Raw genomic sequence first — 19021 nt, forward strand, 5'->3', positions numbered from 1 at the left:
ATAATTTTTTGTTGTTGGAAACCAAGAACGCTAAGTAATCTTGGTTGTATCGATGAGTGCGTCTAGTAACGAGATCAGAAACGCGATTAAGTTGTGGGCGTAAGCGATTTGGTCGAGCAAGAAGAGAAAACCAATCACTTGAGACGATTTACAAGCACTGATAACCTACCAACACACACACACACACAAAAACAGCTAAAAATTTCATAGCAAGAACATATCAACCACCAGATCGAGCTGACTTGAATTCTACAGAAAATTAAAGAAAAATTGTGGATCAAAGATCAAAAGGAGCAGACCTGGGGCTTGGCAGACCATTTCATGGACTTGAAAGTGGCTAATCCCGTCCTTGGCTCAATCAGTGCTAGCGCAGATGAAGGATTAACCTCAACATTTCAAAATTTCAAATATACAAAAAGATCACCGATTACTCTTTTATTTTATACTTTATAAATTTTATTTTTGAATATTTAATTCAGATTCATACCCTCCCAAGAAAAACAGATATTTCTCTGACTGATTATTATTATTGATTATATTTATTTTAAAATACCAAATAATAAGTCAAAGCAAAATCTTTTGTGTATCCCTCAAGTTGTGGACAAGCCAAACTAACAGGGCTACACTCTCACACTGTTTAAATTCAAACCTTAAGCACCACAGACAAAAAAAAAAACAGAAGAATCTTCTTCTTTTTTTTTCCCCTTCACATCACTTCCAAATTGACGCCACAGTAAATGGGTGCACCAAATATTGTTCTCTTTTCGATCTTCGTATTGGGATTTGTATTTTCATATGTGTCATGTACTGAATTTGAAGCTGGAGGAGAAAATGGTTGGATCGTACCACAATCTAGTAACCATGGAGATATGTTTAACCAATGGGCTTCCAAGAACCGGTTTAAAGTTGGCGACACTATCCGTGAGAATTCTTTTTTTACTTTTTACTATGTTCTTTGTCAATCATTATGATCGTGGTAAATGCAGATTTTGAATTTACGTTTTTTGATTTGGTGTAAGGTTTCAAGTACAAGAAAGACTCTGTTTTGGTGGTATCAGAGGAAGAGTACAAGAAATGCCAGACGACCAAACCAGAATTCTACTCGAATCACCATGACACGGTTTTCAAATTAAACCGGTCCGGTTTGTTTTTACTTCATAAGCGGCGTCGCAGGCCATTGTGAAAAGGGTCAGAAAATGGTCGTTAAAGTCATGGAGGTCGAATCTCCGCCGCAATATCCTCCACCTTCGTCGTCTCTTCCGGCTTCCACTCACAAGGCCAAGAAAAACCACGCCGTGAGAAAAAAGACTCGGTTCATTGGTGCCGGTTTAGTTGCAGTTTCGATCCTGGTTTTGATGGTTTTTTAGTCTAGTGTTGTCTTGGTTAGAGAATGGATAACAATACGGTCCCTACAGACTCAGTAATGAAGGTTGAGCCGTGGATTTTTAGTTTATTTTCTTTTGATAGGTTGATTTGATTTGGTTTTATTTTTACTTAACAATTTCTAAATAATTGAACTCATGTCTTATTTAAAAATTTTCTACCAAAATCTAATATTCGTGGACAATACATTTCTTTACATTATTTGTAACACCCCGACCCGCCAGGTCGGTTGTTACTAAAAATCAATTTCCGATTTACTTAAATTAAACCATCTTTCTTAATTAAGTCCACTTTTAATATCTTTTTAATCTCTTTTAAACCTTTTGCGAGCCCATTAAGCCCAACCTAAACTAAGTTAACCTAAATATAAATACCTCTCTAATCTTTCATTCTCTATTTTCGAAAACCCTAGCCATATTCTCCTCTTCTCTTCTCTTTCTCTCAGCCACGCCATCCTCCTTCTCTCTTCCTCACCGTGGCTCTCTCCCTCTATCTCTCTCTCTTTCTCTTCCTCTCTCCCTTGGCCGCTGCTCTCTCCTCCTCCATCAGCTACGCTCCCTCTTTCTTCTCTCTTAAACCCTAGCCGCCGCCGCCTCCTTCCATGACGTTTTCCCGACGAACCGTGTGGATCCACGAGACGAGCTACATATCAATCTGTAGCCCCGAGTGTCAGCTTTCCAAGGAGGCCGAGTTCATCCAGATCGAAGTTCTATGCCAGGAGATATCGTCGTTTTGATATGATATGTCCAGATCTGCTTTGTTGCAAAGGTGAGGATTAGATCTAGGGTCTTCTTTTTATTCATTTGTCTTCTGCTGGTGTGTGAGGTCTAGATCTGATGAGCATAGGCTGTTTCCTTGTGCATCTAGCTAGATCCATGTGTAAATCTAATGAAATGATATAGGATCTCATTAGAGGAAGAACCAACATATTTGATTGTTCACCCTGATGTGTGGTTAGTGATTGGTAGTGTAGCTAGATCAGGTGTTCATCTCGGTGGTGATGTGCCGAGGTATGGACTTGTTTGCTGGGCTATTGCTGTCTGTGTGACCAAAGCGGTAGTTCAACGGTGGGGGAAGGTACGCCGATCCTTCCGGAGTCTATATGACTGGAAGCCTGTCTGTGTGATCTGGCAATGTTGAACCTGTCTGTGTGACCTGGCGATGTAGAGCCTGTCTGTGTGAGCTGGCAGTGCCTGTCTGTGTGACCTGGCAAGGTTGGAGACATCACAATTGCTTGCTAGTTGTTTGTGCATTGCTAGGATGCTTGTTGTTGCTTGTTAGATTTATTCTTGACATGCTGGTTGGAAATAAATGAGTGGAAAGGGAGCCTGGTCTGCTTCTCACTGAGTAATCCCCATTACTCACCCCTCCTCTTCCCTTGTCTTATCAGGTGTAGGTGAAAGATCAGCTTAAGTCTATGTTGTTGATTGCTACCTGGGCGTTTTCGATCCTGGCAGACCTGAGGCTCACCAACTGGACCAAACCAGGCGTCTGACCGAATGCGGTTAGATGGCCAACCTAACATGCCATATTTCTCCGGTTTTCTTAGGAAGCCTGGGATAGGGATGTTACAAATGGTATCAGAGCCCAGGGAGATCTCCTAGTTCTGTCCTAGGAGGTCGCGCCTGTGTTTACAAAAAGAAAAATATATTTTTGTGAAAACATTTTTACTAAAAAAAAAAAAATTTTAAAAATGTTTTCAAACCTAGAACAACCAACAACTTATAGACGGCTGGTTTTATAGTTTCCTCTATCCTCTTTCTTGTTTGTTGTTAGGGGCTCAGGTTCAGGACGCGAGAAACCGCATGAAAGAGGGCTATGTCTTTAACCATGTGGTAGTTTAAGTCTGCCTTTGGAGTTGCAACAAAATTGCCTTTAGGCAAGACTGGTTATTGGTGTGGTTCAGACTGTACCAGGGTGGTTGTTCTGGAATTACCACACCGTGCGATGCCAGTCCTGACTATGCAATCTTTGGTTCTATAGCAGCCTTCAACATGTATGATTAGGTTCAGATCTGGTCTACATAGTTAAGGTATTAAAAGGCAGGCGTCGCAAGAGTCCATAGAAATTGTAAGACTGTAAATAGTCCGGCGAGTTCGATCTCGGAATGACGAGGAACCTAGCTGTGTTATCCAAAGAGAACGGATGTGCTTGAATACCTTTGGAGAATTCACACTCTTATCCGGATTCAGAGGATTTCACGGTGGCCTTAGTGTGTATCGAATCCTGCTCAACAATATCAACCAATAGCCTTCTTTTTCCTTCTCTTCCTTCCTTTTACCTTAGACTTTTGTTCAAGACCCGAGAGCCTGTGCGCAAGAAGTTTACTCCTTTTCCTCAAGTGAAGTTTAGCAAAGAGGTGGTCGTCATTTCGTCTGGTAGTGAAGCAGAAGAAAGTCCTCCCTCTGATTGTTTCCTTTTTATATTTAAAAAAAAAAATTTTCAAAGGAATAGAACTCTATTTGTTTGGATTATTGATTACTTTAGGTTTCTTATGAATTAGTTAGATTATATGCAAAAGTTGTTTTCATTTTCCCTCTCAAAAAAAAAAAAAAAATGTTCTACTCCTCCTTGTCACATTAATCAAATGTTTTTTTTGGATTTTACTCAAAATGTTTTATTGCATCATACCTTAAACTCTTATTCTTTCACATTTCTGTCTATCACTCTGCGTTCTAAACCTTTAGCCTTCAACTCCTTCTTGGCGCCATGAGTTACATGATTTCCTTCTTGTTCTTTCCTCTTAGCCATCATTCCTCCTAGTGCCATGGTTCATTTCTAATTCCCCTTCTGATTTTATTTCTAGTCCCACTTCTGATTTTATTTTTTTTTGCTCTTCCTTCTAAACTCATTTCTATTTCCTTCTTATTTAATTTCTGATTTCCTTCTTGTCTTTTTCTTCTTAACCTCTTCCTTTCTAGTGCCATAGTTCCTTGTGGTTCCATTCCTAATCTCCTTCCGAATTTTATTCCTGCTTTTCCTTTTGATTCTATTTTCGATTTTCCTTCTGGATCCATTTCATTTCTTGCTTCCATTTCCTAATCTCATTCCTGACTTCTTTCTCCTTCTGCGACCAAGCTCCTCTCCTCCCTTGTGCTTTATTTCTCTTGGTCTTTAGCTTTCGAATTTCCTTTCAGGAACTTCTCCCTAGGATTCGGGGACGAATCCCCTTGAAGGGGGGAAGATTGTAACACTCCGACCCGCCGGGTCGGTTGTTACTAAAAATCAATTTCCGGTTTACTTAAATTAAACCATCTTTCTTAATTAAGCCCACTTTTAATATCTTTTTAATCTCTTTTAACCTTTTGCGAGCCCATTAAGCCCAACCTAAACTAAGTTAACCTAAATATAAATACCTCTCTAATCTTTCATTCTCTATTTTCGAAAACCCTTGCCACATTCTCCTCTTCTCTTCTCTTTCTCTCAGCCACGCCATCCTCCTTCTCTCTTCCTCACCGTGGCTCTCTCCCTCTATCTCTCTCTCTTTCTCTTCCTCTCTCCCTTGGCCGCTGCTCTCTCCTCCTCCATCAGCTACGCTCCCTCTTTCTTCTCTCTTAAACCCTAGCCGCCGCCGCCTCCTTCCATGACGTTTTCCCGACGAACCGTGTGGATCCACGAGACGAGCTACATATCAATCTGTAGCCCCGAGTGTCAGCTTTCCAAGGAGGCCGAGTTCATCCAGATCGAAGTTCTATGCCAGGAGATATCGTCGTTTTGATATGATATGTCCAGATCTGCTTTGTTGCTAAGGTGAGGATTAGATCTAGGGTCTTCTTTTTATTCATTTGTCTTCTGCTGGTGTGTGAGGTCTAGATCTGATGAGCATAGGCTGTTTCCTTGTGCATCTAGCTAGATCCATGTGTAAATCTAATGAAATGATATAGGATCTCATTAGAGGAAGAACCAACATATTTGATTGTTCACCCTGATGTGTGGTTAGTGATTGGTAGTGTAGCTAGATCAGGTGTTCATCTCGGTGGTGATGTGCCGAGGTATGGACTTGTTTGCTGGGCTATTGCTGTCTGTGTGACCAAAGCGGTAGTTCAACGGTGGGGGAAGGTACGCCGATCCTTCCGGAGTCTATATGACTGGAAGCCTGTCTGTGTGATCTGGCAATGTTGAACCTGTCTGTGTGACCTGGTGCCTGTCTTTGTGACCTGGCGATGTAGAGCCTGTCTGTGTGAGCTGGCAGTGCCTGTCTGTGTGACCTGGCAAGGTTGGAGACATCACAATTGCTTGCTAGTTGTTTGTGCATCGCTAGGATGCTTGTGTGTTGCTTGTTAGATTTATTCTTGACATGCTGGTTGGAAATAAATGAGTGGAAAAGGAGCCTGGTCTGCTTCTCACTGAGTAATCCCCATTACTCACCCCTCCTCTTCCCTTGTCTTATCAGGTGTAGGTGAAAGATCAGCTTAAGTCTATGTTGTTGATTGCTACCTGGGCGTTTTCGATCCTGGCAGACCTGAGGCTCACCAACTGGACCAAACCAGGCGTCTGACCGAATGCGGTTAGATGGCCAACCTAACATGCCCTATTTCTCCGGTTTTCTTAGGAAGCCTGGGATAGGGATGTTACATTATTAATCATAAAACGCATATAAAACGTAACTTTCATCTTTAGAATTTTAAGCCAAAGCACTAGATATAAACACAATAAACCATCATTCATCTTGCGTCGTTACTTCAAATGTTTATGTTCTATTGATAATGAGATTTTTTGTAGTTCAACAGGGATTTATTGTTGGACCAATTTTTAATGCAGCCCAATAACTCATTAATATGTGAGTACATTTTAAAGTTGCTAGTTTAAGAAAAATTGAAGTGATATAAATATAGATATAATTATTTTTTGTATTAAAAGTGTGAAAGAGAACCAAAATATCCTATGTGCGCGCATCGCCTAGTCGGGCCAGGCTCAGTCTTGGGTTTCGGGTAAATGTGGGCTTTCGCCCTATAAAAGATGTTTTTTTTGGGCCAAATTTTGTTAACATTTCTGATCTAAAACATAATGATTTTTAGTCCAGATTTGAATTGAATTCATGATTTAAATCAGTCAACATTCAATTCTTGAAATCTTGCCAATTGAATTGACAGACTTCAATGAGTCAATAGTCAATGGTCAATGGCTATAATTTTGCCAAGAATTTCACTAAGAATCTCACCCAATTAACGCGTCATTAATACACAAATTAATTTTGGATTCCTCTCCAAGCTCTCCTCACACAAGCTAGCTATATATACGAGCCTCTCCACACTCATTTCTATCATCCCATTTTCACATCTCTCTCAGACATCCTTCAATCTCTTTCTTGCTTTAATCTTTTTTATAAAGTAAGTCTGAGAGTTTCGTTCATTCTGTAATCGAGTACTGCAATCATTTTTGAGGACTGTGACTGTTATTACACATATTTTGATCAAATCCTCTTTAACAAAACCCTTTCCAATAAAAACCCATGTTTCCTAAGGGTTTTAGGGTTTTTATTGGGAAGGATGTTGTTATGGAGGATCTGATCACAATGCGTGTAACAACAGTCCTAAAAAATGACAGTCCTCAAAAATTATCGCAGTACTCGATTATAGAATGAACGAACTGATCGTTCCACAATATACTCTCGGACTTAGTTTGTAAAGAAGACTAAACCAAGAGAGAGATTAAGTGATGTGTGAGAGAGATGAGAGAAATGAGTGTGGAGAGGCTCGTATATATTGCATGTGAGAAGAGAGTTTGGAAAGGAATCCACAATTAATTTGCGTGTTAATGACACGTTAATTGGAAGAGATTCTTGCCGAGATTGTAGCCATTGACTGTTGACTTATTGAAGTCTGTCAATTCAATTAGTGAGATTTCAGGGATTAAATGTTAACTGATTTAAGTCATTAATTCAATTCGAATTTGAATTGAAAATCATTATGTTTTGAACCAGAAATATTAGTCAAAACGTGGCCAAAAAAAACACTTTTTGTGGACCAAAGACCTACATTCACCAAGACCCAAGCATGGCCCAGCTCAGCTCGGCGGCAACGTGTGTGGGATCATTTGGTTCTCCTTCACACTTTTAATACAAGACATAATTATGTTTATATTTATACCTCTCCAACTTTTTTCAAACTAGCAATACGAGATTTTTTTATATATTCTCATAATATTAATGAGCTATTGGACTTTATTTTTTTTGTACTTAGCAGTATTTAATAAGTCATTGGGCTACAAACCCATGGGCTAACTTTTGCGTCACTCTATCTATACTATTAAAATAGAAATGTGTTTTGTGTCTAAACAGAATTTTTATTTGGTTTCCTATTATTTTGTTTTGGATAACTATTATGTTGCCAAACAATTATGATTTTAATTTATATTTACTAAATAAGTTAATTTAATATAATATTAATAAAATAATAATTTTTTAATTTTAATTTTAATATAAATTCAAAAATTTAGTTTTAATTTAGATGTTATAGATTTTCTTAAATATAAGTTATATTATCAAAAATTATAAAATAAATTATTATTATATCTTTATAAAAATAATAACCCAAATATGAATTTAGATCTAATTTAAATATTTAAATTTAAATAATATTTTCAATAAAATAAATAAAAATAATATATTATTATATTTTTATTAAATAATTTTAAAATTTTAAATATATACAAATAATATGAACGGACATGTTAAATATTTTAATAATTTTGGTTTTTTCAGATTAGTATAAATGAGCATGTTATAATAATATTTTTAAATTATGATATTTTAAAAATCAATATGAATATACAGGTTAGAATAATATTTTTTTAATCTCGGACATATATAATACTAGAAAAGATAAATCAATAGAAACAAATTATATTTAAACAGAAATTTTTTATATCAATTATTCAAATATTTATATATGAACAAAAACAAAAATAAAAATTATATTACATAAATAAAAAATAGTTTCCGTACGGACGCAGGAGGTAAAATCTAGTTACAATATTAAAGATTTAAAATTGATCTTTCGCCCAATTTTATTATAATTTTCTTATAATCCAGCATCTTTTGTAGTCCCATAAATGATCAAAAACAAAAGAAAAAAATTGCTAGTTAGATGCTAAGGGCTAACCAAATCATTTTCGTGTGTAATATTCTTTGGAGCAGTAATAAATTTTGATGTTAATCTAAAACTTAAAACGTTTGAGAAAAAAAATTCAAAACTTAAAACGTTGAAAGTGTATTTTTGTTATTATTTGTTTGTATTATTTATTAACTTTTGTTAAATATATTTTTGTTATTTAATTTTTTGGATTAAGTCATGTTCATCTAGATGTTTCAAATTGAACCAGTTGAATGAATTTCAAATTTCTTCATAAATTATAAGTCATCCAGATGATTTATCTTGATGATCCATTAAGATGAGTTGATTAATGTAATTAAACGAACATCATTTGACTGCTTTATCTAGAAAATCCATCCAGATGAACAAACGAACAGGCTTTAACATTTAAATTCTTTATATTGTTTTTGTTGATAAAAAGAAAGTAATCGATGAAGGGACGACTAAATGGAAATAATGTAATCGATGTCGTTTCTTCTTGGGAATAATAAAACGAACAACAAAACGTATCGGTCGCTATTTTCATCCGTTACTAGCTATGAAATGAACCTGACAAACGGCTATACATATCAAACACATATGGTTCTCAACTCAGATCACTACAATGATAAGCTCTATTAATGTAAGTTTATTATTTTTCAAACTCAAAGATGCAAATTATAACACAGTTTGTTTGGTTGAAAAATATTTTACATTTTTTAAAAAAATACAACATTATCAAATAATGCATCAATATTGTTGGAGTATAATCGCCCATCCAAGTTCACACATTATTATTAAACAAAACGACAATATAAATACTATAGCATGAACAGCGGCAGAACATATAGATATAATCAATTGAAAGACAAACGAAAAAAGATTGCAAGATGTGAATAGCACGAACGGAAACTTGTCTGTTGACATCTTAACAAAAATCAACCAAAAAATTATTCTTGAACATTTTTTATGTTTATTTTGATACAAAAGATACAATCATCTATTTCTACTCAGATAGATGGTCAACATCACGTTCATCAAAGGGCCAATAAGAGATACACGTGGTAAGTCAATATCGGTTATTCGGTTCGGCTTCTGTACACAAAAGTCTAAAGGTACAACGTGAGAAGCTCTAACAAAACGTGAAGGCCACAACTATTATCAAAACACACACGAATGTCACGAACACAAATAGAGACAAAGACAAAGATTGTTCAGACAAGTTTGTACCTATTTGATCCTCTACATTCCTCTCTCTCACCAAACTCAACAGACACAATCTCTCTCTCTCTCCCTCTACATATATAGAGTATAACTCACATCACAATTCTGAACAAAGAATATTTCTTGGGAGAGAAACTAAAACTAATATCTGATCGAGAGTAATGAAGAAGTTTGGTGGGTCTTTGTTCGGCGTAAGCCTATTACTGACAGTTCTTCTCGCGACAGCCACCGCGGCAGCAGAGTACTATAATTACGGAAATGCCCTTGACAAGACCTTCTTGTTCTTTGAGGCTCAACGGTCAGGGAAGTTGCCGGCTACTCAACGTGTAAAATGGCGTAGCCATTCTGGTCTCAAGGATGGTCTTGCTCAAGGCGTAAGTCCATGCATATACACACTAACATATCAATTCTTATCTTAGACCGATTTATACAAGCTATATATGTCCAAAAATGATGATTCCCGTTAAATATCATCCAAATTATCAGTTGCAAAATCAAAATTAGCACATGTTCATGATGTATAGCCTACTTGTTTGTATTTGTGTAGTCATTGTGTCACTACCTAGATTCACACATTAAATACGGGTTATAGACCAAAAGAATAGCACTTAAGTTTATAACCTTAGATATATGTCACTGTATTACTTTTTTTTTTATTAAAGCAAGGATAATTTTCATATATATAAAGATTTGCTACATTTTGTAAGAAAAATCGAAGCGCTAATTACAATTACACTTTTTCAGTTTATCATTTTATATAATGATATTGAGGTTTGTATATATCTATGAACAGGTGAGCTTGGAAGGAGGGTATTATGATGCAGGAGACCATGTGAAATTCGGTTTACCAATGGCTTTTGCAGTGACAATGCTATCGTGGGCCGCGGTCGATAACCGAAAAGAGCTATCCGGTTCGAACCAGATGCAACAAACATTGTCGTCAATCAAATGGGGTACTGATTACTTCATCAAGGCTCATCCTCAGCCTAATGTTCTATGGGGTCAAGTTGGAGATGGAGAATCAGACCATTACTGTTGGATGCGAGCCGAAGACATGACCACTTCAAGAACAGCTTATAAGCTTGACCAGTACCATCCTGGTTCAGACTTAGCAGGTGAAACCGCTGCTGCATTAGCCGCTGCTTCTTTGGCTTTCAAGCCATTTAACTCCTCTTACTCTGCTATCCTCTTATCTCATGCCAAAGAGGTTTGTTTTTCTTCTTCCTCTTTTATTGTTTTTCAAATTTTAGGGTCTATGGTTTTGGCCTTTGGGAGTATTTGGTTCGATTTCGGTTTGGTTTGGTTCGGTTTTTTCCTTCCTCTTTTTTTTTTTTCTTTATTTAAGGCTCAATGCCTCAATGGTTTCCAAAATAAATTGGTTAATTTTGGTCAATAGTACCGAGTAGGTTTACATACAACTTTTAGTTCACTTTTGGTTAATGAATCCGGTTCAGTTTATATCTCCACGTCTAGTTTTGTGTGATGAATCCGGTTTGGTTTAGATTCTGAACATTTGAAACTTGGTTAATGATTGTGTTTTTCAGCTCTTCTCATTTGCTGACAAGTACAGAGGATTATACACTGATTCAATCCCAAATGCAAAAGCTTTCTACATGTCATCTGGTTACTCGGTATAAGATCTCTCCATTTTGGTTCTCTGAGAATCTCTAACTCTCTTCTTTCATTGAATCTTTTCTCAATACAAAATTGTCTCTAATGTATAATATTTTCTTGAAGGATGAGCTTCTTTGGGCTGCGGCTTGGCTACACCGCGCAACTGGTGATCAGTATTACTTGAAATACGCTGTAGACAATGCTGGTTACATGGGTGGAACTGGCTGGGGAATGAAAGAATTCTCTTGGGATAACAAATATGCCGGTGTTCAAATCCTTCTAAGCAAGGTATAATAAACTTATAACTTGGTTTGTTGAAGAATGTTTTTCTGCTGTTTCCTAAACTAATCTTGATTCTTGTTTGTGTATAGATCTTGTTAGAAGGGAAAGGTGGTGTGTATACTTCGACATTGAAGCAGTATCAGATGAAAGCTAATTACTTCACTTGTGCTTGTCTTAAAAAGAATGGTGGCTACAACATTCAAACAACTCCTGGTAATTGAGTTAATTAGTACACATCTAAACCAAAATCTAATTACTTGAAATTGGGTTAGTGTTAACATTGTGTTGATTTTGTTTAATGGTGGAAACTTCAGGTGGTTTGATGTATGTTCGAGAGTGGAACAATCTACAATATGCATCAGCTGCTGCGTTTCTTCTTGCAGTTTATTCTGATTATCTCTCTGCAGCAAACACTAAACTCAACTGTCCTGATGGTTGGGTTCCACCTCAAGCACTTCTTGACTTTGCTAGATCTCAGGTAACCAAATCTTTCAAGAAACCAAAAACCATTTTCTTGTTGATTCAAATGAAGTAACAGAGTCTTTTTTTTGTTCCCTTGCAGGCTGATTACATTCTTGGAAAGAATAGTCAAGGAATGAGTTACTTAGTTGGATATGGACCAAAATATCCAATCCGAGTTCACCATAGAGGCGCTTCGATCGCTTCAATCTTTGTTCAACGTTCTTCTGTGAATTGTGTTCAAGGATTTGATTCTTGGTATAGAAGATCTCAAGCTGATCCTAATGTTATCCATGGTGCTCTTGTTGGTGGACCAGATCACAATGATTACTATTCTGATGACCGGACAAACTACGAACAATCAGAACCAACTTTGTCTGGAACAGCTCCACTCGTTGGTCTATTTTCTAAACTCTCTGGGAAATTAGGTAACTGGAGGATAAACCTTGTGCTTGTGCTCAAACTACTCTTAGTTCATGAATCATCATCAAGTAATGTGATGAACTTTTGTAGGATCTTATGGAGGAGGATATTCTAAGCCTTACCAAACAACAAAACCACCAGGTACATTAAATGTCATTTACTTACAGCTGTTTCTCTGTCTGCAACTTCTCTGCAGTGTCTGATCCTCATTTTCTGAAATTTTCACAGCTTCATCTTACAAAGCAACACCAACAACATACAGTCCGAAACAATCAGGTGCACCGATCGAGTTTCTTCATTCGATAACTGCAAATTGGATGGCCTGGAACACGAGGTACTATAGACACAAAGTGATCATCAAGAACAACTCTCAGAAACCAATATCGGATCTCAAGCTTAAGATTGAAGATCTCTCAGGACCAATATGGGGTCTAAACCCAACAGGGCAAAAGAATACTTACCAGCTTCCTCAGTGGCAAAAGACTTTGAGAGCAGGACAAGCTTATGACTTTGTCTATGTACAAGGAGGTCCTCAAGCTAAAGTCTCCGTATTAAGTTACAATTAATCCTCCTTTTAACTTTCCGCTTTCTTTTTGTTTAAGCTTTTGAGGTTTTGAGTGAAAGCTTGTGAAAGTAGCCAAACCAAATTGAGACTAAATCCGGGAAATGTAAATTTGTGTCCATTGGGAGATGCGGCTATTACTTGGGTAACAACGAAGATGCAATATGATTTAACACCACCAAAAGCACTCAAAACTGAGCTTTACTTTAACATTCAGACAAAAATTTAAGGTTCAGAGACATAGCTTAACTAGAACAAAAAAAAAAAAAAACAGAAACAATAAGAAGATGCGAAGTAGTATCACAAGCTAAGAGCATAATAAGAAGAGCCTTTTCTTCTACAGAAGCTTCTACTCGTCGTTAAAGGTAGTCTTCTTGCCTGCCAAAATATATCAAGAATTAGTGAGTTGGTTACTTTTCCTTAACAAGATTCAAGAACCAAAATCAATGACAAAGTAACGTACCTGAGGGAGTGAAACTAGGTCGGTTTCCACCAAACCGACCACCACCGTCTCTTCCTCTACCACCACGACGGCCACCACCGTCTCTTCCTCTACCTCCTCTCCTTCCACCACTGAATCCACCACTCCTTCCACCACTGAATCCGCCACTCCTTCCACCACTTCTTCCACCACCGAATCCACCACTGTTTTCCCTCGGTTTAGCCTCATCAACAACAAGATTCCATCCTCCCATGTCAGTAAGTTCAAACGCCTTCTCCGCAGTTTCTTGAAATTGAATGTAAGCAATTCTACATAAAAAGAAGAAACATGTACATTCAGTTAGCATCTGAGAAGATTCAAAAAAAATGGTCACAAGGTGGAGGAAATCACAAACCCTTTGGAAGCACCGGTCTCACGGTCCATGGGAACAGAAACCCTTGTGATCTCTCCACATGATGCAAAATGTTCACTCAATGCGCTCTTGATATCTTCCTCAGGAAGAGAAGAGTCAAATCCCTTGACGAAAATAGTTTGACCGCCATCACCACCACCGCTTCTGAAGTTACCACCGGCGTTTCTGTAATAGTTTGCAGAAGAGAATACTATAAACACATGAACACAGTACACAAACAAGTCTACAAGTCGTTAAAAACAAAAAAAAAAAATCTACCCGCTTTGTGGAGTGTATGCAGGCCTCTCGCCCCTCTCTTGAGCGACATCAAGACGAATATCACGACCGAGCAAAGGTCTACCATGAAACTCCAGCGCCTAAAGAACAAAAGATTTAATCAGCAATCATACTTTCTAATGTAAACTTCAATGACATTCATCATAACGAAAAACTATTCTCACCTTCTGTGCTTCTTCAGCACTAGCAAATTCAACATGGCCAAAGCCCCTGAAACTACCATCCTCTTTTGACATAGCAAACCTAACATCAACAACTTCGCCAGCCTCTTTGAAGAAATTTTCACTGCAAATGGAGGATAAAATATAATCAGGTCATGAAAAACTTTCACAGAGAGAGAGAGAGAACGTTGCTACTTACACATCTGATCTTTCAACTTGGAATGAGAGATTGGCAACAAAGAGTGTCTTGGATCCTCCTGTAGCAGGAGTTGATGGTGTCTTTGGCTGAAAGACAAACAATATACACGAATTAAATTCATAGCATGATACACAAAGCAATTAGAGCAACTACAATGACCAGAAGTTGATCTTACCTGTTTTGCAGATTTCTGCTCAGCGTCCACCATTTCTACATCAGAGTTCTGTTTTTACAACAAAATTGTGTAACTTAATCAGCACACAGCAAGTAAAAAAACAATATTCAATATTTTGGAATCACACAGAAGTTTGAAGAAGCTATAATAGCAATTGCTCAAAATAAAAGAAAGAAAGCATCCACACCTTTTTCTTCGGGGTTTCTTTCTCATCTTCACTCTCTGATTCATCATCGCTAGACTCATCACTACTGCTCTCCTTTTTAGAGGATTTGGTATCTGCTTTAGCCTTTTTCGCTGCAGGTTTTTCATCCTCACTTTCCTGCAAAAATAACCCATTAAAACACATGGTCAATGACCGTTAATCAACCATAGGACATCATATGCTGCTTGACGGGGATATCATTAGAGTGCAGAATCTAAACCTCATCAGAATCTTCCTCAGATGAATCTGAACTGCTTGCAGCCTTGGTAGTAGCTGCCTTTTTAGCAGCAGGTTTCTATATTCATAAAAAAGAAAGTAATTAGAGACCCATTTGAAATATCTCCAACAAATACAACAGCTAGTAAATGACACACAGCAAACAGAAAACAGAAGTTAATACAAATGAGAACAAATTTTCACCTTCTCATCCTCAGATTCATCTTCTGATTCATCCTCTGAGGATGAATCTTCAGCAGCTGGCTTAGCTTTCGTTGCAGGTTCCTATTTGTAGGTTCCAAACACGCATAAGTCCACTAATTCGGAAACATAGACGAAACAGTAAAAAATACTTATAAGATTGTGCTTACCTCATCAGACGATTCTTCCTCAGATGAGGAGCTCTCTGCCTTGGCCTTCACAGAGCCATTTTTGGCAGCTGCAGCTGGCTTCTTGGTAGGAGCTACTTCCTGAAATAAATGGTGAGAACAATTTCTGTAAGCATAACTCCAAGAATAATAGGCTAAATTGCACATAACCATCAAAAACTAACCTCGTCTGAAGATTCTTCCTCAGAAGATGAGTCATCTTTTGGTTTCTTTGCAACAGTTCCGTTGGTAGCAGCAACAGCCTTCTTTGGTGCAGGTTCCTGCATAAAAAGAATTGAACTTTTCAGTACAATGCTTTACATGGAACATAATTGACAACACAGTAATAAAAAGCAACAAAGATCTTACATCATCTGAAGAAGAAGCTTCCTCAGATGAGTCATCACTGCTAGAAGCGGCCTTAGCAGGAGCCTTCTTAGCAGGAACTTTCTTAGCCTGAAATGATTCCAAGATGACAAACAAGAACAGGGTACATCGATTAAGACTCAGTGAACATAAACAATACATAAGTACGAAGGAATATGCAGCAGACACAGCAAATAGGTACCCTTACATCTAAGTTTATTCAAACAACAAATCAACAATAAGATTTCTAAAACATTCAAAGTTATACCTTCTCCTCTTCGTCAGAATCTGAGGAATCCGATGAATCGGAGCTCTCCACCTTCTTAGGCACCTTCTTCTCAGCTTTTTCCTTTTGAACGGCAGCAATCACGTCTTTCTTCTGCTTCTTTAGGTTCACTTTGGTATCCAAATCATCTTCAGGCTCTCTCTTACCTGAATAGAGAAGAAAAAGCATAAAAGGTTAAAGTCAAACGACAGTTAACGTTCTATAAATACAAAGTGTCTTCAAAAACCAAGATTCAGCAATCAATAAACCTCAAGTAGTATAACTAAGCACGATGACAGTGTTCTATAACTGATATATGCTAATAACAATGATAAAGATAACAATTAGTTGATGGGTTAACCAAATTAAATAACTTTATCCATCAGACAGACCAGTTCGAGCAATATCAATTTAAAAACTTTTAACGGAGCTCGTTGTGTAATAATCTTAGACAAAACACATAATAATCAGACTCAGAAGAAATTTAAAGTTCATACCTTTCTTCAAAGGTTTCGTGGCCTTGATCACAGCAGGTGCTGTTTCAACCTGAAAATACGAAACACAAAACAGATTCGTTAAGTTTGTGGGACAATCAGGAACAGAGGTTCGATACAGAGTAAGCAGAAGAACATAACAGAGAACAAAACTCAGGAAGGAGAAGAAGATTACTTTGGTGGCGGACTTCTTTCCGGACTTGCCCATGGAGAATTTGAGAAGAAGCGACTGCTAGGTTTAGATTGGAGAGAGGCAAAAACCCTAGACAGCTGCGTAAGATATTTTTCAGTTTAGGGTTTTAGGAAGATGTATTTATAATCTTTTTGATTCTCGTTTGGGGTCAAATGGTCTTTTGCTGTTTATCCATCTAATGGCTGTCTCTTCGCGCGTGTTATTTCATCTATACCGTCCACGTGGCAGAAGCCTTATTTCCTGTTTTTATGGAAAATATATTTTTTTATTAAGTGGCAACGGTTGGAAATAGTTAGGTCAAAGCGGAGTACCGCGCATCCTTCTCTAAAATGGGCTCAGTTTGGTGGGCTTTTAGTACGATGGACTTTTTGTGGGAACTTTTTTTGGGTCGACTTGTGGGAACATAATCTCTCTTATTTTCATGAGCCATTTTTATTAATTGAAACATTTCAGAAAGATATAACGCCTACTTCATTTTTATTTATTTATTTCCAACAAATACAAGAGCTACTAAAAGCTTAACTGTTTTGTTCATACGTAAAATATATTCTGTATATTTATAATAATTGGATGGTCCAGTAACAAGTTAAGTTAGTCATCATAATGTTAACTAGATTCTAACCTCGTGCATCCGCACAAGAATATTTTTTTATTGTTTAACGAATTTTGTAATATAATTTATGTTTTTCAGTTTAGATATAATTATTTTTATAAATATATTTTTTAATAAGTGAAAATATTGATTTTTGTGTTTAGATATATTTTTATAATATTAAAATTAATTATGATTATAAAAATATAATTTTAACCCATCCGCTAATATTAATTCAAAATGAACTATTATAAAAACATAATTCTAATTTTTCCGTTCATATTACGATATAATATAAATATTTGTTAAAAGTTTGAGATGTAAGTATTATTTAGCATTAAAGTTTTCTAAAAAATTTTCAACGAAGAGAGTGTACAACTGGTTTTTCAAACCACAATTATAATGTATGCAATAATTTTTAATTTTTTTATGTTTTGATTTTCTATGAAAAATATATTTTCGATATACATGTATAATTCAAAATTAGTGATATTAGTTACCAAAATATTTTTAACCCGGTTTTTTATATATATTTTTAGTTCTATGAATTTTAAAAAATATATTTTTAATATTTCAATTATACATTTGAATTTTACCTATTATTTTATTATTAATTTGTAAATAAATCATAATCGTAAATATATTATATAAACAACATAAATATCATATCATTTACATCATTATAAATATTTTATATTTCAAATATGACCATTATTTTTCATATGTGAATATTTTTTTTTCCAAAAATTTTAGATATTTTTGATAAAAATGTTTAATAGTATAGAAATTATTTAAATTAGAATCTTTAAATCAAATCTAAATTAATATCTGATTTATTATTTTTAATCAAATCAAATCAAATCTAAATTACCTATATTTAAGGAACTCTAAAAATATTTTAATTAATAACTAATTTTCGAAATTAAATATAAATAATTATTAAAATTATTTTTAAACACTTAAAAAAATTAGGAGTGTTTGGAAGCAAGTACTAAATGTGCTTCTGTTTTAATATAATAGATGGATTTAAAAATGATTTGTGTAATTTACTGGTTCAACTGTTGTTTTTGAGGACCGGGTCAACGTTTTTAAATATGTGATGCGGTACATATATCATGTTTTTTTTTTGTAAGTATTTACGTCAACTACCAAATGGTTTTACTCTGTTTAAGTGTATACTATAAAATTATATATTTGTAAATTTAAAGATTTCAAAATGCAAAATGAAACAGTTATTGTTTCTGGCTAGCCTAGGATTCCTTCGCTTTCATGTTTAGATCTTTTCTATGGAATGCGTAACGTAAAAATAATGATTTTGTAGTTTTTAATATTTTCTATATTTTCTATGTTCTTAAACCTTCACCTCGTTTTTTCTGTGTTCTGACTCTATAAAAGATGAATATATTAAGTTAGAGGTGGCCCCTATGCGTGATTGAAGACGACCGGTCTAAGGTCGGAGACGACGGTTACGTTGTTGTAGATGACGACATATCTGAGGTTGGAAGAAAGCTTCAGAAACCGAACTAGATATAAACTTTCTTGAAAAGTAACGACGTAGATGCAATTAAGGATATGTACTTTTAGAGGATCGTTAATTAGATAGTGTTACAGGAAAAAAAAAAGCAATAACATGTAAT

General features: G+C 36.0%; 2 protein-coding genes and 1 pseudogene across 3 annotated transcripts; 2 read left to right on the plus strand and 1 right to left on the minus strand.

The window, feature by feature from the left end:
- The first annotated feature begins 737 nt into the window (after positions 1-737).
- LOC18011478 lies at positions 738-1367 on the plus strand (annotated as a pseudogene).
- An 8371-nt stretch (positions 1368-9738) lies between these two features.
- LOC18011479 (endoglucanase 5) lies at positions 9739-13291 on the plus strand. Of its 2 annotated transcripts, XM_006393269.2 has the most exons (9): positions 9739-10054; positions 10474-10887; positions 11225-11311; positions 11418-11582; positions 11666-11789; positions 11891-12054; positions 12139-12463; positions 12549-12599; positions 12687-13291. In XM_006393269.2, exons 1-9 carry the CDS (start codon positions 9842-9844, stop codon positions 13022-13024), a joined length of 1881 nt encoding a protein of 626 aa, XP_006393331.1. In that variant the 5' UTR covers positions 9739-9841; the 3' UTR covers positions 13025-13291. The 2 variants fall into 2 exon arrangements, with proteins under 2 accessions (XP_006393331.1, XP_024006226.1); XM_024150458.1 differs by lacking the exon at positions 11225-11311.
- Positions 13171-16887, minus strand: LOC18011366 (nucleolin 1). Its single transcript, XM_006393268.2, has 16 exons — positions 16775-16887; positions 16603-16651; positions 16109-16272; positions 15844-15930; positions 15660-15755; positions 15478-15576; positions 15311-15391; positions 15111-15185; positions 14873-15007; positions 14686-14733; positions 14511-14596; positions 14315-14435; positions 14133-14230; positions 13857-14039; positions 13484-13770; positions 13171-13398 (listed from the first exon to the last, which is right to left on the minus strand). Exons 1-16 carry the CDS (start codon positions 16805-16807, stop codon positions 13370-13372), a joined length of 1671 nt encoding a protein of 556 aa, XP_006393330.1. The 5' UTR covers positions 16808-16887; the 3' UTR covers positions 13171-13369.
- Positions 16888-19021: the final 2134 nt, after the last annotated feature.

Source organism: Eutrema salsugineum, unplaced genomic scaffold (assembly GCF_000478725.1).
Source record: "Eutrema salsugineum unplaced genomic scaffold, Eutsalg1_0 scaffold_7, whole genome shotgun sequence".
NCBI classification, from domain to species: domain Eukaryota; kingdom Viridiplantae; phylum Streptophyta; class Magnoliopsida; order Brassicales; family Brassicaceae; genus Eutrema; species Eutrema salsugineum.

Bases quoted from the DNA above. Each gene is read 5' to 3' on its own strand.
- LOC18011366 (XM_006393268.2), bottom strand. From the start codon at position 16,807: ATGGGCAAGTCCGGAAAGAAGTCCGCCACCAAA. The intron at 15,008-15,110 runs GTTTAGATTCTG...TTATTTTTGCAG, and splicing joins CTGAGGAAGATTCTGATGAG to GAAAGTGAGGATGAAAAACC. The intron at 13,771-13,856 runs GTTTGTGATTTC...CTTTTTATGTAG, and splicing joins GAGACCGGTGCTTCCAAAGG to AATTGCTTACATTCAATTTC.
- LOC18011479 (XM_006393269.2), top strand. From the start codon at position 9,842: ATGAAGAAGTTTGGTGGGTCTTTGTTCGGCGTAAGCCTATTACTGACA. The intron at 11,583-11,665 runs GTATAATAAACT...GTTTGTGTATAG, and splicing joins TTCAAATCCTTCTAAGCAAG to ATCTTGTTAGAAGGGAAAGG. The intron at 11,790-11,890 runs GTAATTGAGTTA...TGGAAACTTCAG, and splicing joins CAACATTCAAACAACTCCTG to GTGGTTTGATGTATGTTCGA.